The sequence below is a fragment of the Macaca nemestrina genome, chromosome 2 (genome assembly GCF_043159975.1).
Source record: "Macaca nemestrina isolate mMacNem1 chromosome 2, mMacNem.hap1, whole genome shotgun sequence".
Lineage (NCBI taxonomy): Eukaryota > Metazoa > Chordata > Mammalia > Primates > Cercopithecidae > Macaca > Macaca nemestrina.
Genome location: NC_092126.1, coordinates 14425384 through 14449793, shown reverse-complemented (window position 1 = coordinate 14449793; position 24410 = coordinate 14425384). Strand labels below are relative to the sequence as shown.

Below are 24410 nucleotides of genomic sequence, written 5' to 3'. Positions count from 1 at the left end.
CTGTGTATGCTACCATGGTCAGGAAAGCATTCATGAAAGAAGTGAGAGTTGAAATTAAACTTAATTACACAAACAAATCTTCCGTTATTGCACACTGACAATAAAAAAGTAAACTTAGTAGGCAGTAGTTATTGAAGAGCCAATAATTAAGCTATTCTTTCAGCTCTAAACCTACTCTCCTATATATACTCTGCTTTGAGATGCTGAACCTAGTATTCATTAAACCAATTTTTCTGTTGATTTTAATGGTTACCTCTCCTCTTAAACTCTGGCAACGGGGGTGTTGGAGAGAGACTGGAAGTTAAAGGAAGGGACCTGTTTCTTCCTGACTGCTTTCCATTCTTTGCAGTAGAATCCTAACAACTCTGGTAGACCACTCATTCCAGGAGCAGCACCTGACTCCAGTTTGCAGTTTTTCTAACACTCACTGAATCAGCTCACTGTGCCATCACATAGCACCAACTAGCTTCCACCCTCTCCTTAGAGGTCTGAGTCCCAGATCTATGGAGTCCCTGAGTTCTCATTCCTGAATGCAGGCTCCTTTTACAATGTGACTTTGCAGCTCATCCTATCCAAAAACAAAGTCCCCAACCAATAAGTGGGGCAGAGTACCCTACAATTCTTGAGTTGAGACAAGAGAGGCTAAGGCAGTTCTGACTGATGATTCCCCAGTGTCAAGCAGGAATAAATCTTCTCTGGAAGAAAGTTGTTTCTGGTAGGTCCAAAGGACTCCCACCAACTAAGTTCAAGCAATGAGTTCACAATCAAAGATCAAATACACAAGAAGGCAAGAGTCAGAGGCAACAGATAATAGATTTGAGAACTGTCGATATTAGAATTGTCCAGTACAGATTACAGAACAGATGTGTATAATGTTTAAAGAAATCAAGGATGGACTCAAAGATGACAATCAACAAGAGGCCATTAGGAATAAACAGATGAACTTGGGGGTGGGAGGATGAAACAACTTGAACTGAGTAATACAACAGTTGAAATTTTTTTAAAAATTAAACATATTTAAGAACAAATTAGAGAGCTGGATGATACACCTGAATACATTACCCAAAATGTGGCAAAGAGAAAAAGGAAATGGAAAGACATAAAGAGATACAAAGGACAGCATGAGAATATCTAATTAACATACGTCTATTGGGGCGTCTGAAAGATATTTAACGAGATAACAGCTGTGAAATTTCCAGATTAATGAAACAAGAATCTTTATAAATTCAGGATGTGCAACATAACCCAAGCAGGATAAATAAAAAGAAATCCAAACCTAGAATTTGGCGGTGTAACTGCACAACTCCAAAGACAGAGACAGTAATCAGAGAAAGAAGAGATCACCTAGAAAGGAACAACAATTTGAACAACAGATTTCTCAAGTGCAATAGTGGAAGCCAGGGAGAATATACTAATAATATCTTGCAAGTTTTGAAAGAAGAAAATATTGGCAAAATATTATCTAAATTGTGTACCTAGCAAAAGTAATTTTTTGGACTACAAGTGGAAAAAATTAGATGCGCTGAAAATGAATATAACAAAACCGTCATTACTATTTAAAATGGTATGATGGTATCAGGGAGTGGCAAACTTTATCTATAAAGGGCCACACAGTAATATTTTAGGCTTCAAAAACTGAAGTGAGATAATGTATAAATTAACTTCAATTTAGCCATTCTACAACGGATATGTATTTCAAAACATGTGGTACACAATAAATACACATAATTTTAGTTGTCTATACATATACACACACATATATAGTAAAATCATTCAAAATTCAACTTTCTAAGGTAGCTGGAAATAAAATCAATATACAAAAATCAATTTCATTGCTAAGTACTAGCAACGAAGTTAGAAATTTTAAAGAGTGAAAAAATTTGGGAAAATAATAATTTTTAATGTAATATTAAAGTACCGAAATAAATGGAGAGCCGGGTGCCGTGGCTCACAACTGTAATCCCAGGACTTTGGGAGGCTGAGCCAGGCGGATTGCCTGAGCTCAGGAGTTTGGGACCAGCCTTGGCAATATGAAGAAACCATGTCTCTACTAAAAATAAAAAATAAAAAATAAAGAAAAAAACAGCCAGGAGTGGTGGTGTATGCCTGTAATCTCAGGCACGAGAATCGCTTGAACCTGGGAGGCAGAGGTTGCAGTGAATGTGAACTGAGATCGCGCCACTGCACTCCAGCCTGGGTGACAGAGCGAGACTCTGTCTCAAAAAAGAAAAAAAAATTACAAATGAAATAAATGGAGAGATATTCCAAGCTCATGAACAAGAAGGAATGGTATCATGAAGTGTCCAGTCTTCCCTAGGTATTGCAATAATAATCAAGCTTCCAAAAAGGTTTCTTGTGGAACTTGTCAAGCTGATTCTAAAATCTGTTTGGAAGAGCAATGGGCCAAACACTCCCGCAGAAGAAAAGAGGGGCTACTTGCGCTGCCAGACATCAAGACTTACAAAGTTTTAGTGCAGGGATAGATGAAAGAACCAAATAAATAAAATGGAAAGTTCTAAAACAGACCTACAAATGTAAGAAATTTTGATATATGAAAAAGAAGTGACTCAGATCAAAGGGGAAGGTAGAAACTATTCAATAATAATGTCCCAAAATTCAACAAAATGCAGAGACAACGGATTATTCGTTTTTTTTTTTAAGTTTTTCCTTGTCCAGTATTAAAACTTACAGTAGACATTCTACTTCCCTTAGGAAAATGGTAGGCATCCAAACTCAAATCAAATATACAAACAAATATTCCAAAACCCACAGAGAGCAAATAAAATTACCCATATCCCTTGCTTTTAATACAAATGAGACAAATAACACTTCAAATTTCATTTCAAGTAAATGAGGAAAATATAAACATCCAAGACAAGCAATGTTACAGAGCCCTTATTGAAAAAAATCAGAGGAAACTAAGTAGAAAAGAATCCTGGTAGTGGTATAACGTAGATACCAACTAAGGTTCTCTCTAGGACAAGAGGTAAATAGCAATTAGAAGCGGGAGGTATCCTTTTGAATCTTGGTGTATAAAGAAAAGGAAGAAACAAAAGATAAGGGCTCTATTCAAATAAGACGGTAATCACAGAAACAGAAGTAGAAAGCCCCCAACAAATCATGTAGTAAAGAAGGTGCATTTCACTATACCAACAGAAGAGGGCACTCTTAAACTTAAAAACTAAGCAAACCTTTTTTTCCTGGCCTCAAGGAATCCACTTGTTTCTTGAGGTCTATGAAAATCCAATATATCATCATAAACAAAATAAATAATCTGACATCTATACTGTTCTTCAATAAGAAAACAAAAGAACAGAAATATTTTCTGTTGATAAAAGTAACTCCCTAAAATTAAAAAAACACCTACCAAGAAGGAAAAAACTATAACATAATTCTCCAACATAAATTCAATATAACTAAACAGCAATTACAGGTATAAAAGAAAGATGAATGAGAATATAAAAAATTCTGAATATATATAAAAGATATGAAAAGACAGCTGGCTAAAGTCAGGAAAAAATTTTTGTTTGTTTATTTGTTTTATTTATTGAGACGGAGTTTGGCTCTGCTGTCCAGGCTGGAGTGTAGTAGCGTGATCTCAGCTCACTACAACCTCCGCCTCCTGGGTTCAAGCGATTCTTTTGCCTCAACCTCCAGAGTAGCTGGAACTACTATAGGCACATGCCACCACACCCGGCTAATTTTTGTATTTTTAGTGGAGACAAGGTTTCACCATATTGGCCAGGCTGGTATTGAACTACTGACCTCAAGTGATCCGCCCACTTCGGCCTCCCAAAGTGTTGGGATTACAGGCGTGAGCCACTATGCCTGGCCAAAAATTTTGTTTAAAGACAAAATCATCTGAGAAATAAACAGTAAATTACCAACTATCCAAGAGAGAATAAGTATATTCTGGTTTGAATTTTAAAAGCTATAAAAAATATTCTTAGGACCACTGAGAAAACTTAAATATGTAGATGAGCTGACTAAAAGGAAGTGAATATATAGGTTAGTAAATTTACAGAAAAAAAAAGAGCTAGAGAAATAAATAACATCACAAAGAAATGAGACAAATACAGAACACAGGACAATCTTAAAAAACAACTGGCCTAGACTCCAAAAAGTCAGTGTCACAGAGATAAAAACTGATGAGGCAACTGTTTTACAGATAACATTATAGAATTCTCAGGTGTGGTGGCTTGCATCTGTAATCCCAGCACTTTGGGAGGCCAAGGCAGGCAGATCACTGGAGGTCAGGAATTCAAGACTAGCCAGGCAACATGCTGAAACCTCATCTTTATTAAAAATACAATGGGCATGGTGGTGGGCACCTGTTGTCCCAGCTACTTGAAAGGCCGAGGCAGGAGAATCGCTTGACCTGGGGTGCGGAGGTCGCAGTGAGCCGAGATCACGCCTCTGCACTCCAGCCTTAGCAAGACAGCAAGACTCCATCTCAAAAAAAAAAAAAAAAATCTGAACTTCACTAGAATATAAACTCCAGGAGGCCAAGGTCTTTTGTTCATTTACATTTCCCACAGACTTCAAAACTAGCAGCACACTAAAAGCCTTCAGTAAATATTTGCAAGCTGTTGGCCAGACAGATAGGTAGAGGAAAAAAATGCAAATTAAAGAATCATCATTTTTTACCCATCACAATGGCAATAATTAATGAGGCCGGTATATTCGATGCTGCAGAAGGTAAAATATTGTCTTTATTAAAATTAAAAACACATAAAGCCTTTGATTAAACAACTCCATTTAGAGGAATTTATTTTATAAAATAGAAACAGCAGAATTTCAAAACATGTAAGTACATGAAGATCTGAATTTTCTGCAATGACTTAAGGATGCAAACAACCTGCATGACATCGACAAGGAAAGAGTTTATTAAATCATGGTGCATCAATAATGTGGAATACTGTATCACTAATTAAAAGGATGCAATAGCTGTCATTCTTGATGCTGAAGGATGTTCTGTGAAAAAAAGCAACTTGTGAAGTTTTTATTAGCATGTTTAACACGGGAAAAATAAAACCTAATATAAGTGCCTACATAAATGAACATGGATGTTGAAGAATACATATCAAACTTAACATTAGTAACACCTCAGGGTGATGGGATTAGAGAAGCAAGATGTTATTAAAGTTTTTTAAAACTCTCCATTGTTTGATTTAACAATGAGGATGACTTTCTTTTTAAAAATCAAATTATCTTTCAATTCTTTTTATTAGTAAGAAACACATAAACTGGTTTTTAAAGAGAGAAATGATCAGTTAATGAAAAAAACAGTTTATATTCACATGTCCTTTATAGAAACAATGCTTCTTACCAAATCAACTATATTAGAATGTAAGTGATAAATGTAAGCTGAGCACGCAGTTATTATAATTTCTACTTCATATGGATCAACTATAATGATTCTAACTAATGGAAAATTCTTCATATGTGAGACCTATAATAGTAACATTTCACTCTTTTCTGAGGTAAACCTTCAATTTGTATTCCCATAAGAGACTTCACAATTTTCTAACACCCAAATTTCAGTCAAAAAGTACAGGCAAATAAAGTATGGGAGGACCAAAATGCTAACAATAATTAACACTAGTTGGCAGAATAATGGGCAGGTACTGTATCTTTTTGTAGTAAGTTTAAAACCATGAATTAAACATTCCAATATGGTCCTTTTTTTTTTTTTTTTTTTTTGAAGACAAGGTCTCGCTGTCCCACAGGTTGGAGCACAGTGGTGTGATTACAGTGCACTACAGTCTCAACCTCCTGGGTTCAAGTGATCCTCCCATCTCAGCCTCCTTAGTAGCTGGGACTATAGTTATGGGCCATGACGCCCAGATAATTTTTGTATTTTGTGTACAGACAGGGTTTCGCCATGGTGCCCAGGCTGGTTTCAAACTCCTGGGCTCAAGTGATCTGCCCACCTCCACCTCCCCAAGTGCTGTTATTACAGGCGTGAGCCACCATGTCCAGCCCCGATATGGTCCTCTTTGTTGATTAACATGGAGCCTTGCACATAGTAAGCTCTATATACAAATGTAAATAGAAACAGTAACTTATCCACAGAAAGGCTAGGTCTTCAGTTGGCCTATTCAATTTCTCTTAAACATTTTGAATTCCTCAAAAAATAAATCTTGCACAATAAAATGTCTTTGTCACTTTAATTTTTGCACAGGAGGTAAAACAAAACTGGTGTCAAATAATAATACAGTAAAACACATATTCTTATACATAGTAAGAAATAAACTTACTGTTTTATAGTTAAAATAATTTATATGTTATTTACTCAAAGCATACGTACTGTATAATCAAAGTTAAGACAGAAAGCATCAGGGATGGATAGGCAAGGATCTGGGTTTCACAGTAATTTCAGACAGACTGGTGACTGGACAATCCCTAAATTCCAGATTTCGATAATAGTGATCTGCTACACGGGATTAAAAATAATAAATATGTACCATATGCAGTAATACTTAGGAGATTACCCAGAAATGATACAAGAGGAAGCCCCTGACAGTGGGTCAAGCACTGGGTTCTCGTCTCATCTTGTCTCATTAGATGGTTACTAATAACCGTCTGATCTTGGGCACATCATTCAATGCTCTGAGGCTCAATCTCTCTTCCTGAATCTGGGTCAGATCATCTTTAACACCCCTTTAGGGTGAAAATCTTCTGAGTTTTAGTATCTTCTTCAGTAAGGGAAGAAGAGAGGAAGAAAACAAAACCAAAACACAGAAGTGTTATTTGGTTTCACAGAAAGCTCAAAAACAAAATAATTAAGGTCTACTAGTCAAAATTTGGGATTCCAGAATTAAAAAAATTCTTAAGATTTGTTTTATTACATATACTGATTCATGTGATCTTTATTGTTCAAAAGAAAACAATTTTGTTGTCTGCATGAAGGGAAAAATGGGAATAACTAGCATCATTTGTAGAAAATAGTATTTGGACATTCTTAAAATTTCAGGTTAGACATAAAGTAAAACAAATAGAAAATATCCTAAAGATTATTAGTAAGTACTACTATATGTAAAATTGCAGTAATCACCTAATTATAAGAACTGAAAGTTAAAATGATTTCAAAGTAGTCTTTTACATTAGATAGAAACAATTTAGAGAAAATACACTGTCCACTAGAGTGAGTGAGTGAGTGAGTGAGTGAGTACAAGAGAACTTTAAGAATTGAAGATTTGTCAATGATGTGTCTCAATGATTACATACAAGCTTCAATAACAAATCACTAACCTCAAAATCTGGTACTAGTTATTTCTAAAATGATAATTATATCATCATCTAATTCAACCCTTATTTTTAAAGAAGAGTAGCAGCCAAAATGATTGATACAGGAATAGGGATATTGTAACCCAGAAAATAAACTTGAAGAAGGCAATTTCAACAAGAAAATACTGAAAAGCATTTCTATTTACAATGTAAAAATTAAAGGTCTGCTTATTCCAAATGCTCTATTTTGCTGGGAATCATACTAGTTGAGCTTTAAAACGACTGATTTATGGATGCCGAAAAGTAGTGATCATTTCTGTAGATTACAATCTCAGTGCTATAGAGTCTAAAAGAAACCTTATTTACCAATAGAAATTAGTACGATGGCAGTATAACAAAGTGATTTTTGTGCTTTGTCCTCTTACTAGATAAATGACCCTGGGCAAGTTACTTCTCCAAATTGCAGTTTGCTCATCAGTAAAATCAGTTTGCTCAGAGATTTTCTTATATACATGTATTCTTTCATTTAAATCTCAGAATCTTTCATTTTGAAATTTAAATGAAAGAATATATATAAGAACATTAAAGAATTGTATTAAAAATTGTTACCTAAAATACTGTAAAGACATAAATATTTTAAATAATCAGGTACTTTCAACAATTCTAGTAACCACTGAGCCAAAAGAAGAAAAATGTGTTTATCTAAATTCCTGTTATGAAGTTAGAAGTGTTATTCAGAAAACAGACTATTTGAGAATTTACTTTATCCTTATTCTAATTAGTAATGCACAAAGGTAACACTTTCAACACTTACATATATGGATTTTTATAGCAATGATATTTATATTGGTATGAACCTAGTCATAGCCTTTTTTTCAAGTTTCCTTGGCTTAAAGGCTACACAATTATTAATACAGTATGAGAAGAAAAGGTTGGCAAACGAAGCCCAAAGAACAAAGCAAATTAACGTACACTAAAGATTAAACACAAGACTTATGAGCTTTAATTAACTGGATAGGATACTTTGCTAAAAATAGCATACAGCCCTAATCTTGATAGATATCTCTGGAAGAAGTAAAATACATTCCAAAACTACAAAAGCAGATTAAGTAACGATTCCAAAGAAGCTCACTGTATTTTTTTTTATTTTGGTAATCTTACTTGAAAATGAGATTTGTCAAACCCAGTGGGCTGTGTCAAGCTTATGTCACTATTATACATTTCCACCTACTATATTCCTTTAATTAGAAGCTAATTACATTTATCTATTTATTATATACCTTGGAATAGCAAATAATACATTTAGACTGAATCACCACCATTGAATGTAAAATCACGGGAAAGAGAATGTATAGTCCAGAAAACAGAATAGTCATGAAGAGAAACAGAACAATCTTCAAGTATTTGAAAGCTTGTTGACAAATAATTCATTTTCCCCGCATATGCTACAAGGAGGTAGATTTTAATGCAACATAAAAAATAATTTGTTTATTCAGAATTGAAATGGGCTTGTTTCTGGAAAATACTTTGCCAAACTGAAAGAATGCTAAAAATCCCTGCTCTTTCGATCCAGTGAACTTTAGAAATTTATTCCAAAGAAATCATTGCAGATGTGCTGAAAGATATATGTAAAAGAATGCTGACACGGTTTATAGAAGGAGAAAAGACTTACGGCAACCTAGGTATTGTTTAGCCATGAATAATTTTCAATTAATAATTTAACAATGAGAAAATGCTTAGGGTAAAATATAAGTTAGAAAAAACTATATAATGAATAGTGCCAATTTTGTTCTTCTCCTAAGAAAATATTTGTATACGTAAAAATAATTGGAAAAGTAACTGGAAGAAAAATCATAATTCAGCAGTTGATTATATCTATGTGTAGTGGCACGGCAGGTAATTTTTGTTCTAAATTTTAATTCAGAGCAGATGGTACTACTTTAGTCAAGTTGAATAATCATCTATCAGGAATTTTATTAAAAAACTATGTGACTCCCAAGGTCTTTTCCAACTCAAAAATTCTACAACTGTAAGAAAACTTTCCACAACCAATTTAAAAATCAACAAGTCTCTCTGCCAAGACCAGAAAAACTAAAGTTAAATTTTCAAAGAAGGACTGACAGCCAAGAATGGCATTTATTTCAGAAGTAATATCAATATCCTCTGGCCAGTAGCTCTTTTCTTAGATAGAAAAATGGGCAATGAACCTAAATGAGCTGTGATTAAAAAAAAAAACAAAAAACAAAAAAAAAACAAGAATATACCTGCAATTGCCAAAACGAAGAAGGAGGAAGAAGAGGAAGAGAAAAATGAGAAAGGAACGAAGGCTTCTCCCTTATTTTTGGCAGAAAGGCTGCTGCCTAGATGGCTAATAAAATCTTTAAGTGATTAATTACTATAATCATGAAAGCTACTTAACCTTTTCATTTAACTGGTAGGAACAGAAACTACAAGAATGGGGGTGGGGGAGCTTAAGAAAGTTTATCCTTTTTACAAAAGAGTATCTGATTATATCAATATGATTAATATCAGAATTAAGTGGTTCATGATAGGTAAATTTCAATTTTCTTCTAAAAAGATACCAAACCATGAAAAAAAAAATTATAAACCACTGATTCAATTCATAAAATGTTAAATATTATCACCACAAATCTCAAATATTCATCTATTTTGAGCTAAAAAGACAGTTTCATAAAATTATTATAGTATCATAGATTAGAATTCTGTAATTCAAAATTAAGAAAAATATTTTCCTTGTAATGACTGAAGAGAGCTATTTGTTATAAAAGGAAGAAACCAAAAAACGTCATAAACTTTTTACTAGCGGTAAATAGGAACGCAACATAATAACTATCTTCTAATAGGATATCATAACTAACATTTGGATGAGAATATAACCATAAAATTACAAGACAAAAAGAAAATAATTAAAAATCTAAAGTACAGATTACTTGAAACATCCAGAGAAATCAGTGAGACATTTTAATTTCAGCTATTTAGTTACATCTGCATATATATGTATACACACATATGTGTATGTATATATATCATAGCATCTTTATTGCGAATTATATGACACAGAAGATAGTTTAAATGAAATACTTATGATAGTTTTTCTATATTTAGAATCTCATATGATGGGAAAAAATTGGAGGTTGTATAGAAAGATCAAGGGAACACAACTCCTTATGGAACCTGGTCAAGATACATAGTTTATTTTTCTTTCCTTTTTGGTTTTTAATAAAAAGTACTATAGACAAAAAGAAAAAACAAAAATCCTCAAGACCATGATTTTCTCACCAGTTATTGTAAACAAGGAAAGATCTGTTTTCCCAAAATATCACAACTAAGACACAAATTTATTTTTAAATAGGAAAGGAAGGAAAAGAGAAAGAGATTACCGTCCTTTTAGAATTAAATACTTACCCTTATTTTCACAGATTCACTTTATCAGAAAGATTTGGCAGAAACTAACACCGGAAATATACTCATGGTTTTCTAATTAACACATGAAAGAATATCCACTAAAAAATTTAAAGATAAACAATATGCCAAAACCAGTTCTAATATGATCAATGAATATGCTATGTGTTGTAAAATTGCATGAAACCTGCTTTTTCTTATTTTCCTATTATGACTTAATACAGGAACCATTTTTGAGGCAATTTTACTTGACCACCACCCATCTCCTATTGTGACAAATGATTCAATACCCAGTATCTTCAACCATTTTTTAAATGCTGCAGTATTTAAGACTTACTACCTAGAGGAAGGTGTAAAAACATTACATAATTCAACATTTCTGTAACAGCTATTGTACTTGAAAATTAGTAGCCAAATTCTGAAAAACCTGTTCTCTGCTTAAAAAATAAAAAAAACCCCAAAAAACTTCCATAAATCTTTTTCAAAATGGCATCTGAAAAATAAATACCCTCAAGAAGAGACTAATTCACATATGTTCTTAGAGGAAATAGCAGTATACAATATTTTATACATTTCAAAAGGGTATCATATTCTTCTGAGTGTTGCAACAGACTCCAGATCTGCAATCGTGCTGCAGTCATGAATAAACATATTCCTCCGAAGTTCTAAGTATGTGTGGCCATATCAAGGGCATGGAGCATGCATAACAGATTCGAAATGGATTTACATTACCTCCAACCTTAGGGCCACCTGCTGAACCAGGCTTCCTTGCACTGTTGACAGGATTTCCGGATGTTTTAGGTGCAGGAACCTTGAAGGCTGAAGCAGCTGATGACGGCCTATTTCCATCCACTGATTCTTCATCATCGAAGCTTTTATCTGCACAAAGCATTCGAAAAATGTATTTAAGAGAACTAAGCTTTGATCCATTTTCCCTAAACCTAAAAAATAAAATAAAGCCATATATAAAATCATTACTTTGGTAAGATATATCATATACAATAAAGGTCCTTTGAATAAGCATTTATATATTGGCTAACACCATATAAAATAATCCTCTGTAATTCAAAATCAAAATGCATTATTTTCACACTTCTTACTTATACATATTAAGTCAAAACATAAAACAAAACATTAACTCTAAAGGTAGTAAAAGTATTTTTCATGTTTTTGCTACTCTGCATTTTCTGCCAGCTCCTCCCATAGTGTATCTTCTAGCATGCCCTGCCTTATTCCTTATACCCAGATGCTGCAACTTACAATCACAGATCCGTTTGCAAATCAGTCGCCTCATTCCTCTGAAAGCTCTTAATTTCCCTCACCCTAGGAGGCTCCCAATAGTTCACATGGCCAAATACAGTAAATTCGATACTAATCAAAGATTCTATCAAAAAAAGACAGAAACAACCACAGAACCACCACTGAGGTTTGTGCCGGCATTTTTCTTTCTCTTCCCTGCCCTAGGTGCTGCAACAGCCAATCAGCTACAAGGTGACATCATCTTATGGCAGCTACTGCCAGATGAAAGGTAAAAATTCTCCATGCATCTAAAAAATTCTCTATTAGCTATAATCTTTATTCTATATCAAAATTTCAAAGGCATTCAAAACTAAAGGTTTAGAAATCTATGTTTTTCTTATTTGACATGAAAATATATATAAATAGAAAATAAGGTTTTATGCAATATTCATTCTGCTGGGATGCTTATTGCATCAGTAAAGCATAGACTGCCACAGTGCTCATTACTGTGCATAATTAACTCTGTAATCTTAAAATCTGCTCTTTATTTAAGCCATAGAAACCAAACAAAACAATTTGTTTTCATAAATGATTCTACAAGGCTCCTTTCGGAATATGAATGACCACACTAGTATCATCTACTTATATGCAAATGAAACACCTCCCAGCATCCTCTCTTTCTCTCTCTCTCTCTCACACACACACACACACAGTGTATTCTACTCTCCTGAGAAGATGGTTTTCTCTAGGACCCTGCACAAATCAACCATGACAAACAACATGGGCGAGGCAGAGAAGCAGCTTTACCACACACTTCAGATGAATATGCCAGAATCTTTTCCTTTCAATGGACTTTCTTTACTTAAACAAATACCCAGTCACCTAGAATTAAATAATTCCTATGAGATACTATTAAATATTTTTAAAGAAAAATAACTATTTTTAATATATAACTATTTAATATAACTATTAAAATATATTTTAATGAAAATATGCCAAGAAAGTTTTAAGACTTTTATTTATTAAAAGAAAAAAGAATCAAATAGACACTCTAAAGCCACACACTCTATTTCAGAAAGTGTTTTTAAGTAATACAACTTGCAGGAAAAAATTATCTTCTACTCTTAAAAAATTGTTTTTTTAGCATAACACTATTAGGGAATCAGTTTGGATAAATTAATAAGCTTAAAACCTATGCAGTACATAGACTGCTTTGTTAAAAACACTAATACAAATCCAAATAAACTTTTTTGCTACTGTTATGTTAAAAAAAAATGCAGTTAAGAAAGACAGAGTAGACATACAAATCTACAGAAAGTTAAGCACTGAAACACAGAGTAGCCAGAAGTTCCCATGGAAACAGTATTCTGTTCCTACACACACACACAAGAATTGAAAAGAGTAAATATGTCCATACCATTAAAAAAAAATTAACTCTTTTCTCAAACTACTGGGAAATTAATTTTTTAACTTTTTATCAAAATACAGCAAAGCATACAAATCATAAGTATATAGCTAATTAATTTTCACAAAATGATCATGCAGTATAACCAGTATCCAGATCCATAGATTATTACCAGCATCCTTCCTGTAAGTGCCCTCAAGACTCCTAAAAGTCTACATTTCCTACCAAAGCTAACCAGTCTTGAATTCTAACACTTGGTTTTGTTCATTTTTGAACATTATATAAAATGAATCATACAATATATATTGTGGTATCTAGCTTCTTTTTACTCAATGTTGGAAGATAATGTTTGGAAGATTCATTTTCATTGCTGATAGTTTTCTACTGTATGAAAGTACCACAATTTATTAATATCCATTCTACTACTGACAGACACGGGCTGTTCCAGTATGAGGTTATGGTAAAATGGTACTACTGAGAGGTAAGCAAACAAACTCAAGTCTAAAGATTTGAGCCTTACTGAGGAAGTAGTAAACATAATAATTTATTTTAGATTATAGTAAGTCAAAGATGCATAGTAATATCTACGGCACCAGTCCTCGAAATGTGGCCCCTATACCAGCAGCAAAATATCACCTGGCAATTTGTTAAAAATGCAAATTCTTGGTCCCCAACCCAACCTACTGAATCAGAAACTCTAGAGATGTAGCCTAGTAATCTGTGTGTCAACAAGCCCTTCTAGTCATTCTGATGCATGATTGAGTTTAAAAATTACTCCCCTAGGGGAGGGGATGGCATTCTTTTTCTATAAAGGACCACACAGCAAATATTTTAGGCTCTGTAAACCATACACATATGGCCTTTCCATGCAACTACTCAATTATGACATTATAGCACCAAAGCAGTTATATACACACAATATGTAAACAAATGGGTGTGGTTGTGTTTCAAGAAAATTTTATATACAAAAACAGGAGGGCAGATGGATTTGATCTGCAAGTAACAGTTTGCCAATCTCTGCTCTAGGCTAACTACTAAAGAAGAGTAAGTAGGCTGGGCGCAGTGGCTCACACCTGTAATCCCAGCACTTTGAGAGGCTGAGGCAGGTGGATCGCGAGGTCAGGAGATCGAGACCATCCTGGCTAACATGGTGAAACCCCGTCTCTACTAAAAACGCAAAAAATTAGCCAGGCGTGGTGACGGGCACCTGTAGTCCCAGCTACTTGGGAGGCTGAGGCAGGAGAATGGCGTGAACCCGGGAGGCAGAGGTTGCAGTGAGCCTAGATCGCGCCACTGCATTCCAGCCTGGGCGACAGAGCGAGACTCCATCTCAAAAGAAAAGAAAAGAAAAGAAAAGAAAAGAAAAGAAAAGAAAAGAAAAGAAAAGAAAAGAAAAGAAAAGTATACACATAGAAGAAAAAGAAAATAAATTTAAAATATCTGATTAACTGAAGAGAGACAAAAAGAAAAATAAAACAAGTGGACATGATAGAAAATAAAATAGTAAATATAAAACCAAGTATATCAGTAATTCTCTTAAATATAAATGAACTAGTACAAGTGAAAAACCCAGACTGGATTTTTTTAAAACAGACTGCTTAAATGAGATATATTTTTACATACAAGGTCACAAAAAGGTTAGGGAAAGATAGACCAGGGAAAACACAAATCAAAAGAAAGCTGGTGTAGCTACACTAATTTCAAACAAAGCAGCTTGAAAAAGCATTACTAGAGATAGAGATGTTTAACAATGAGAAAGAGGTTATTCCATGGGAAAAAAAAATCAGAACCCTGAATATTTATGTACCCAGTAACACAGCTTCAAATATATAAAACAAAAACTGAACTAAAAAGAAAAATAAATAAATCTATAAACATAGGAAGAAATAAAATTTTACCCACTTCCAATAAGGTTATAGATTTTTTTTACTATTGGCTAAAAGAATCCATAAAACGAATTCATTATCATTAGCCCTAAAACTTAAAATTTGTTAAACATTTGTAAAGGGTTATAAATATTCTGGGCTTAAATTTTTTTCTAAATAACTATGAAATATCAAAACAAGTCTCGATTATTTTCTTCCTAGCAGCTATCACTTACTGAAATAACAGACACTGATTTTTATATGTGGATTGGAAGCTTCTTAAGGAGCAGAAACTTTGTCTTGTTTATGCTGCAACCCCATTACCTAGAACAGTCTAGGAATAATCGTCACAGCCAACTAACTCTTCCTGCTGCTTACCTTGTCCCTTAAAGTTTATTCTCAACATGGCATCCTGGGTTGAACAAAGTCATATCACACCACTGTTCAAATCCTCCTGTAACTACATAAAAAGGTCTACCAGAACTCTAAGATCTTAATTGTCACGCAGGTCTCTCCAACCTTATCTCCTACTTCTTTCTCTCTAATCCCCCCCACCAGCCTAGCCTCCCTCTGATGATTCATGGCAGAGCCTTTGCACTTGCTCCTTCTGCCTAGAATGCTTTTTTCATCCACATCCATACTGTTCACTTACCATCTTCATGTCTTTATTCATCTGTTGCCTTCTCAATGAAGTTTTCTCTGGATACTAAAATCACAAACTTCCCAATACCCTGGTACTCTGATGTATCCCTGCCTGTGTTGTTTTTTCCTAGCACTTATCATCTATATATTTTACTTATTTTGCTTATCTGTGTCCTGCTACTGAAATATATGAGCTATAGGATTAAAAACTTTTGTCAGCTTTGCCCCTGTTATATCTTCAACATGTGGAACAATATCTAGAATGGCACACATTTCACAGTATGGAGACTTTCAGTCTCCAGTGAAAGCATTACTAAGTTATTTAAAGCAATATTACAAATGCAAATAATGATACACACTAAATAATGTAAATATTTTATACATAATAAAAGCAATAAATATTTTATAATATAGTAAAAAATACAAGGATAAAACCAGTACAGTGGAGCTAGTTCTATTCTGAAGGCCTTGTGGGGTAAAGGGAACAGAATTCAAAACCCACATTAGATGCAGTGTCTAACAGAGGACTCTTCCCCAAAAAGGTGGTATACCAAACAACTATACCCTCGAGGTTAAAGTAAATCACAAATAAGATCTTAATTTTCCTACGGTCAATTCCTTTCAAGCTCTTCTTGAAAGAGAATAACAGAGAAGTGAATCAAATAGAGTGCTTCATTAAGGTCAACTGCTTGGGCGGTCCAGACACCCAAGACCTTAAACTCTGTGGGCTCAGACAGGTAGTACTTCCAACCAACAGCCAAACAAAATGCAAACTTTCCCTGGGAAGTGTCCAACCAACAGCCAAACAAAATGCAAACTTTCCCTGGGAAGTGTCTGGCCTCAAATTATTCCCACAAATAATTTCCCAAAAGGCACCAGGTACAACAGGAATCAAGAAACCATGAGCCAAGAACAATATAAAAAGAAAGACAATAAGAAAAGACCCCCTTAAAATCCTAGAGTTATTGGACATGGACTATGCAATAACTAAGCAAACTTGACTTTGGGAATTGAAAAATTATTAAAAGTGACATAGATTTTTAAAATAACCAAATGCAATTTCTACAAATAAAAATATAGTAACTGAAATTTAAATTCAGTGGGCAGGCATAACAGTAGCTTAGACACAACTCAAAGGATCATTAGTGAATTGAAAGACAAATCAGAAGATATTATTTAGGATACATATAGTAGGTGCTATAATACTGAATAAACAAAAGAAGAATCAAACACAAAAAGCAAACTACAAATTATGATTATGTTGACACTTTTGTTCTTGCTCCAAAGTTTCAAAAAGAGAGTGGTATGGTTGGGTGCAGAAACTGAACAAGATAAGCATATTAAAATATATTGAAGGATAGAAATTATTAAAGTGAGCAGGCTGCAGTGGTTTTCTATATAATGGAGATGGGAAAGAAGGAAAGAAAATGGAGAAAAGGAAGAAATAGAAATAGAGAAGGAAGAGATGGAAATGAAGGAGGAAGAGATGGAAATGGAGGAGGCAGGAGAGGGAGAAGAGATGAAATACAGGAGGAGGAAATGGAGAACAATGGAAGAGATGGAGGGGAAGAGGAGGTGGATGGAGGGGAAGAGGAGGTGGATGGAGGAAGCGATTAAAATAGAGCAGGAAAAAGAGGAGGAAGAGACTGAAGGAAAGAAGGAGTAGAAGAAGGGAGAAGGGGAGAAGGAAAAAGAAGACCAAGTTAAGATAAGATTTTGCCTTTTGTTGCCTCAAGTAACACTTGGAAACTGTCCCCAGCAAGCACTGAAACACTATAGGCCCACAATGACGTATCTGCATGCCTGAAAGTCAAAAAGCTCTGAAAACCCAGCTTTTGTCTTTTAAACTCATTTGGTAGCAAAAAACTGATCTGAACTCAGCTTATGACAAAACATGATGTGAACTGACATGAAGCTATTTATGTGTATTCTACTCAGTATGAACTCACATACATTTAATGGCAAAAACATGGCTGGGCGTGGTGGCTCACGTCTGTAATCCCAGCACTTTGGGAGGCCAAGGTGGGTGGATCATTTGAAGCCAGCAGTTTGAGACCAGCCTGGCCAACATGGCGAAACTTCATCTCTACAAAAAACACAAAAATTAGCCAGTTGTGGTGGTGCATGCCTGTAATCCCAGCTACCTGGGAGGCTGAGGCAGGAGAATCCCTTGAACCCAGGAGGCAGAGGCTGCAGTGAGCCAAGATCGTGCCACTGCACTTCAGCCTGGGCAACAGAGTGAGATCCTGTCTCAAAAAAAAAAAAAAAAAAAAACCCAAAAAACATTAATGTGCTTGATTATAGGGTACTGCCCCAAGCCCAGCAGAAACAGTTACATAATGCACGGGGTATGACCTTGTTAATTTTCTAAAATCTAATACATTCCGAATTCCAAAACACAAGTGGACCCCAAGGTTTCAGATAAGGGTCTGTGAATTTATATTAATCATGCCTTGTCCCTTTTTTTCTTTTTCTCACTTCAGGAAAGCCATGTATTGAAATGGCTTTCTAAACTTTCCACCTCACTTTTTTCTTTTCTTTTTTTTTTTTTTTTGAGACAGAGTTTTGTTATTGTCACACAGGCTGGAGTGCAATGGTGTGATCTTGGCTCACTGCAACCTCTGCCTCCCAGATTCAAGCGATTCTACTGCTTCAGCCTCCTAAGTAGGTGGGATTACAGGCATGCACCACCACACCCAGCTAATTCTGTCTTTTTAGTAGAGATGGGGTTTCACCATGTTGGCCAGGCTGGTTTCAAACTCCTGACCTCAGATGATCTGCCCGCCTTGGCCTCCCAAAGTGCTGGGATTACAGGCATGAGCCACCACACCCGGCCTCCACTTCACTTTTATGGGTACATGTATTCCAAAACCCGAAACTTCTGCTTCTCAAATTCATATAAAAGATGAAAAACTGCTCCATTTTACATGGCAAATAAAAGAGCAAGCCAAAATTTATACCACATCTCATAGAAAAAAAAAATACATCTTGTGTGAATTTTCTTCAGCGAAACAAACAGTTCAGTAAGAAGAACCCCCAACACCATGAATTTTCATGCATAAAATATGCTCCGATTCACATTAAGTAGTTTCTTACACCAAAGTTCCTCTTTTCCCTTGAAGTTGTATCCTTCCTTATTCTAATTAAAACAATGAACAACAAGACGTGGGATTTCTAAACTGTTTTACACTCTTGCATATCCAGCAGTGACTATGGTTATATCTAACAGCTAAATTACAAACTGAGATTAGGAAACAATAATCCCTATAAACTATTATACCACAGATGCCTCGGAAAACTCAAATTTCAGCTGTCTACACTTTCCACACTGTGCTTTTGCAATGGGAAGCTCTCCTTGGCTTTTCTCTAATCTCACAGGTACCTTAAGCTAAGTCTCTTCTGCTGGCTGTTCTTTCTCTACCCAACAATTAAATGTTGAATATTCTCCTTTTCTCCAGACTACACACTCTCTAAATGACCTCATTTATTCTCAATGGTTTTAAATACCTTCTATATGCTGACAGCTCTCAAATGTTTGTCTCTAGCCTAGACCATCTCTGAGTTCCAGACCTATACATCCAATTGCCTACTAGATATCCACCCCCATGGGTATCTCCAAGTCACTCTAATTTCATATAGATACGTAACACCAACATCATCCAAAACTGATCTCCCCAAGTCCTCCCCAATCCCAGTAAATAACGTCACCATCTATTCAGCTGCTCAAGCTCATAATGTTGTAACCCACCTCAAGTTTTCCTTTGACCCACAGAGATCATCTACCAACAGTTCTCGTGCTTAAATCCACCTATTTCTCTTGACCTCTGCTGCCACTCCTAATCTAAGGCCACACCAGTATTGTCTTTGCCTATATTACTACCACAGTCTATTAACTGGTCTCCTTGCTTCTATTTTTGACTTCCTTCCAAATCACAAAGTAGACAATATAATCCTCTAAAAAAGCAATTGGGATCAATGCCTGCCAAAATCACTAAATGAAAGGCTGAGGGGGAACTGTATAAAGGATGGATCAGGCTGGTAACACCTAAACTCACAGCTCAATATTAGCATCACAAAGAAAGACAATCAGACAGTGTATGCCTTCTGACAGAAATCCAAAATATCACACATGAGACTTGATTCTGATCAAGTCATTAGAAAAATTTTCAATTTTGAGGAAATACAGGAGATAAACATTAAAAAGCAGAAATATAAAAGCACCATACAACACAATAAAAAAATCTAGTGTGCAGGAAGAATATTTAACACATTTTTTTTCTTCAATAAATAAATGGTGGCCGGGCTCGGTGGCTCAAGCCTGTAATCCCAGCACTTTGGGAGGCCGAGATGGGCGGATCACGAGGTCAGGAGATCGAGACCATGCTGGCTAACACGGTGAAACCCCGTCTCTACTAAAAAAATACAAAAAGCTAGCCGGGCGAGGTGGCGGGTGCCTGTAGTCCCAGCTACTCGGGAGGCTGAGGCAGGAGAATGGCGTGAACCCAGGAGGCGGAGCTTGCAGTGAGCTGAGATCCGGCCACTGCACTCCAGCCTGGGCGACAGAGCGAGACTCCGTCTCAAAAATAAATAAATAAATAAATAAATGGCAAGAGGAGAAAAAAGTGAGATAAATCCTATAGATGAATAGAGCCTTAAGAGGTACCTCAACCAATTGCAATGGTAAACCTTCTTCAAACACTGATTCAAAACAAACTGTAAAAAGATGTTTATAAAACAATTGAGAAAATGTGAACATATTATTTGACACTAAGGGTTAAACTTTTGGTGTGACAATGGTATTGTAACTGTCTTTCTAAAAGACACTTTATTTGATATACATGATGAGTACCATGTGCACATACACACACATCTCAGTCCAGCAGAATACTACGGCTGGGAAAAGATAGGGTAGGGATATAGATGAATAAATACTAGTCATGTATTGATAATTTCTTGAAACTGGATGATGAGTAGTAATGGAAGTTCATTATAATACTCTCTATTTCTGGGTATGTTTGAAATGCTTCATTAAAAAATTATAATAATTTTAATCACTTTACTCCCTTGTTTAAAATCCTGCAGTGGCATCCCAATAAAATAACTCAAAAAGGTAAAGAAAATGAGATGAAGGTGGAATATGTGAAATCAGCATCTAAAAGATTACAATGAATTCTTAAAAGATGCAAATAAAAAGAATGCACATTCCTTTTGCTCTGAACTGTCAAAAAAAAAAAAAAGAAAAAAAAAAAAGAACGAACAGCTACTGAAGACTAACACCATTAACACCACAGTAAAGCCACAACTTGTGATTCTCAGAAGCTAAAATAACAGAGAAGTGACTATTTCTAAGCCAGAAAGTACAGGGATGAGCACAAGGAGCAACAGAAAATCTATGGAATGGTTTTATTAAACTCTTTCTCATTCCCGATTCAGGGAGCACAACATTTTACACACAAATGTGCACATGCGTGCACACACACACAGGATTTTGTGGAAATGGAACCATGGAAAAAGGAAAAAGCAAGTTCTTAGACACATTTAAACTTTTGTTTGTCAAAGTTAAAATTTAATAGAAGGATTGGGTAAGAAAGTCAAGGATATCTCCCAGAATATAGGATAAGAGAAAGACATAAAACTGGAAAGTGAAGACAAAACATAAAAGACAGAAGATCAACCCAGAAAGTTCAATATCTGAATAATAGGTAAGAAAAGACTAAACTAATAAAGGGGAAAACTTACGAAAAAATAATAGGAGAAAGCTTCCCACAGCTAAAGAAAATCACAAGCTTTCAGAAGTAAAAGAATCAAATAGTAAAAATTTAAAACATCTTCAATTTAAACTAAAATGAAAAACTTTAGTAAAATTATTAGAAATTGAAAATTCAAGCACTTCAAAAATAAGACAATTGGCTATATTGTAATATTCACATGAAGATGCAGTATTCTCAGTAGCACAACCTTAGTTAACTATTTATTTATAAGAAAGTCAGTTCTATACAAAGCGGAATAGAGGCCAAGATATTTGATAAAGTATCTTGAAATTTCTAGGTAGATATAACTGACTAGTTAAAAATATATTTGAAGACTTTTGCCCTTTTATTTAAATGGGGTCCTTTAAAAATTCAAGACTTTGAACAGTCCAATGAAGAGACAATCACAATTTAAACCATTATTTGGTATTAATGAAATTAAATAACACATGCCATAATGGCCATAATATCAAATGCCATAATGGCCATAATATCAAACTAAATAACAAATGAGGCTCAGAATAAGGTTTACTTAGAAACTTTACAAAATTTAGTCATTTCAAGTACTTAAATTTTCAAGACAGTTTAGAGTATTGCAGCTGTAAGAACATCAATTGTACTATTCTATATGTACAAAGAAAATATGTAAACCTTTTCTTGAAGATTCAAGTTTATTAGCAACACCAGGTTTGAGGATATGTTACTATTGGTGCCCAACCCCCTGGATCCAAGGGGTTAAATGAGACTGCCTTAGAAGGATACTATTTATTCAAAGGTAAAGTATATGCACTTAGATGCCCTTAACACAGACCTAAAACACAGGATGGTTGTACAACACCTTCAATAGCTACAGCAGGAAGGTACTATAGGGTGGCTTTATTTTAGTCATTGTCTTTTTTCAATCTTAGTGCCTGCTACTTACTGCCTGCATTACTGCTAATGCCCAGTCTTCTGTCCCTTGTAATTTACTTTTTCACCTTACAGACTTCTTTTCCCTCTATCAATGTTCCTACAAGAAAAGTTAGCCTTCCTGCCAGTAAGTCAAATGGTTGCTTTCTGTCATTAATTTAAATTACCCAGTCCTAGTGTATCACAAAGAATATTCAACAGCATAGAAGAGAGATCTATTTAGTATTAATTTCTTGTTATTATCCTATAAACAATTGTAGATCAAGTTATATATATACACACACACACACACCAAGTTATATATATATGTGTGTGTGTGTATATATATACACCAAGCTATAGATATGTATACAAATCAAGTTATATATATGTGTGTGTGTGTATATATATATATACACACCAAGTTATATATTAGTTCGATGCAGTCCCAGAAGGCTGGTCTCTAGAAAGTCATGGTTATATCATCGCTTGTACATACATTTTTAAAAACTGCTTGGTTTAATATTCATGGGTAAGGGTGAGGACAACTAAATTGAAAAGCCCCCCAAACCCACCCCCTATTCTTAAGTGAAAGCCATTATAGTGCTTCACAAATCCAAGTTTGCCTAGAAATAAAACTGCTAATGAAATCTTTCACGTGGTCTTGAAGTTAAGCTTACATCACATATTCAATAGATAATAGATTAATAACTGGAATATATAAAAAGCAAGTATAAACAAACAACAACCAAAAAGTTGGCTACGATGCTGAAAGGCATCTACCGAAAAGGAAATATAAATAACCAAACATATGAAGATGATCAATCTTATCAGAAAGCACAGATGTTTATACAGGGTGAGATATTTTTCAACCATCTGACAGGCAAATTTTAATAATAACCAGAACTGAAAAGAATGTAGGACAGCAGGCACTACTGGTGGGAGTGTATGTGTGGCTTTAGCCTCTTTTGGAGCAAATTAGCTATACCTAACACAATTCTAAAATGAATGAAAACTTTGATTCAGAAATTCCACGTCCAGACTATTTTAAGAAATATATGTGTGTGTGTGTATACACAAACACATGTGGTTTGTACAAAGGTGCTTATTTCAGAACCATTTAGAAAAATTATATATAGTAAATAAATTTCCATAGAAGACAAAATGGTTATATGTCCATACTATAGAATATTACAAACCGTTTAAAAAAATGATGCAGAATAACACAATGGTATTATTTAAAAAGCTCCATCCCATACTAAGTAAACACAGCAAATGGCAAAATTACATTCAGAATGGTATCATTTATGTAAACACAGTCAAAGCAAAACCATATACTTTGATACTTAATATGTACGTAAAGGCACAGTAACAGGTAGAAAAAGACATGCTCCATATTAATAAAAGTGTTCTCCTCTGTTTATACCTGGGATCAGGTCTTGAAGGTGGTTTTGAAGGGATTTTTGCTTTATTTTCATTGTTTGAATTTTGAAAGGGCAATGACATTGTATATTAAGTTCATAATTAAAATAAACAAAAAACATCAGGTAGGGGCACTATAATCCATTTGTTTTATATGTTCCTGTTTTATATGTTTACATGACTCTGGTATAGTGTATGTGCATTGGATGTGACAAAGACTAATATGCAGAAGTATATATCAAACTGTTAACAACTATATAAATTCCAAGATAGCCTATTACTATATACATATCTTTATTGTTTAAATTTTTTATAAAGGTATACATTTTTATAGAAGAGAATTAGCTGAAATGTTATCCTCTCATCTTCGTCAGAGGTTACTTTTTAAAAAAATAATCAATATATTCCTAAACAGTCCAAATGTTATGTATTATCTAAAAAAAGAAAAACAAAGTAAACATAAAACTATAACCATTGAACCTAAAATGTTTAAGAAAGAAAATAAAATCTGGATATGGCCTACACCAAAAGCAACATTTAGAGTTA

General features: G+C 34.6%; 1 protein-coding gene across 50 annotated transcripts in view; it reads right to left on the bottom strand.

Annotated features, from left to right (window-relative positions):
• Positions 1-24410, bottom strand: part of LOC105470926 (cytoplasmic linker associated protein 2) — a 220733-nt gene that overhangs the window by 141419 nt on the left and 54904 nt on the right. For 38 of the 50 annotated variants that reach the window (XM_071090719.1, XM_071090725.1, XM_071090727.1 and 35 more), the window contains one exon: positions 11386-11532. In XM_071090719.1, the coding sequence (XP_070946820.1) occupies positions 11386-11532 (147 nt within the window). Of the gene's footprint in view, positions 1-11385; positions 11533-11913; positions 12121-24410 lie in introns of those variants that run through there. The other 12 variants (XM_071090733.1, XM_071090731.1, XM_071090736.1 and 9 more) reach the window with 2 other exon arrangements.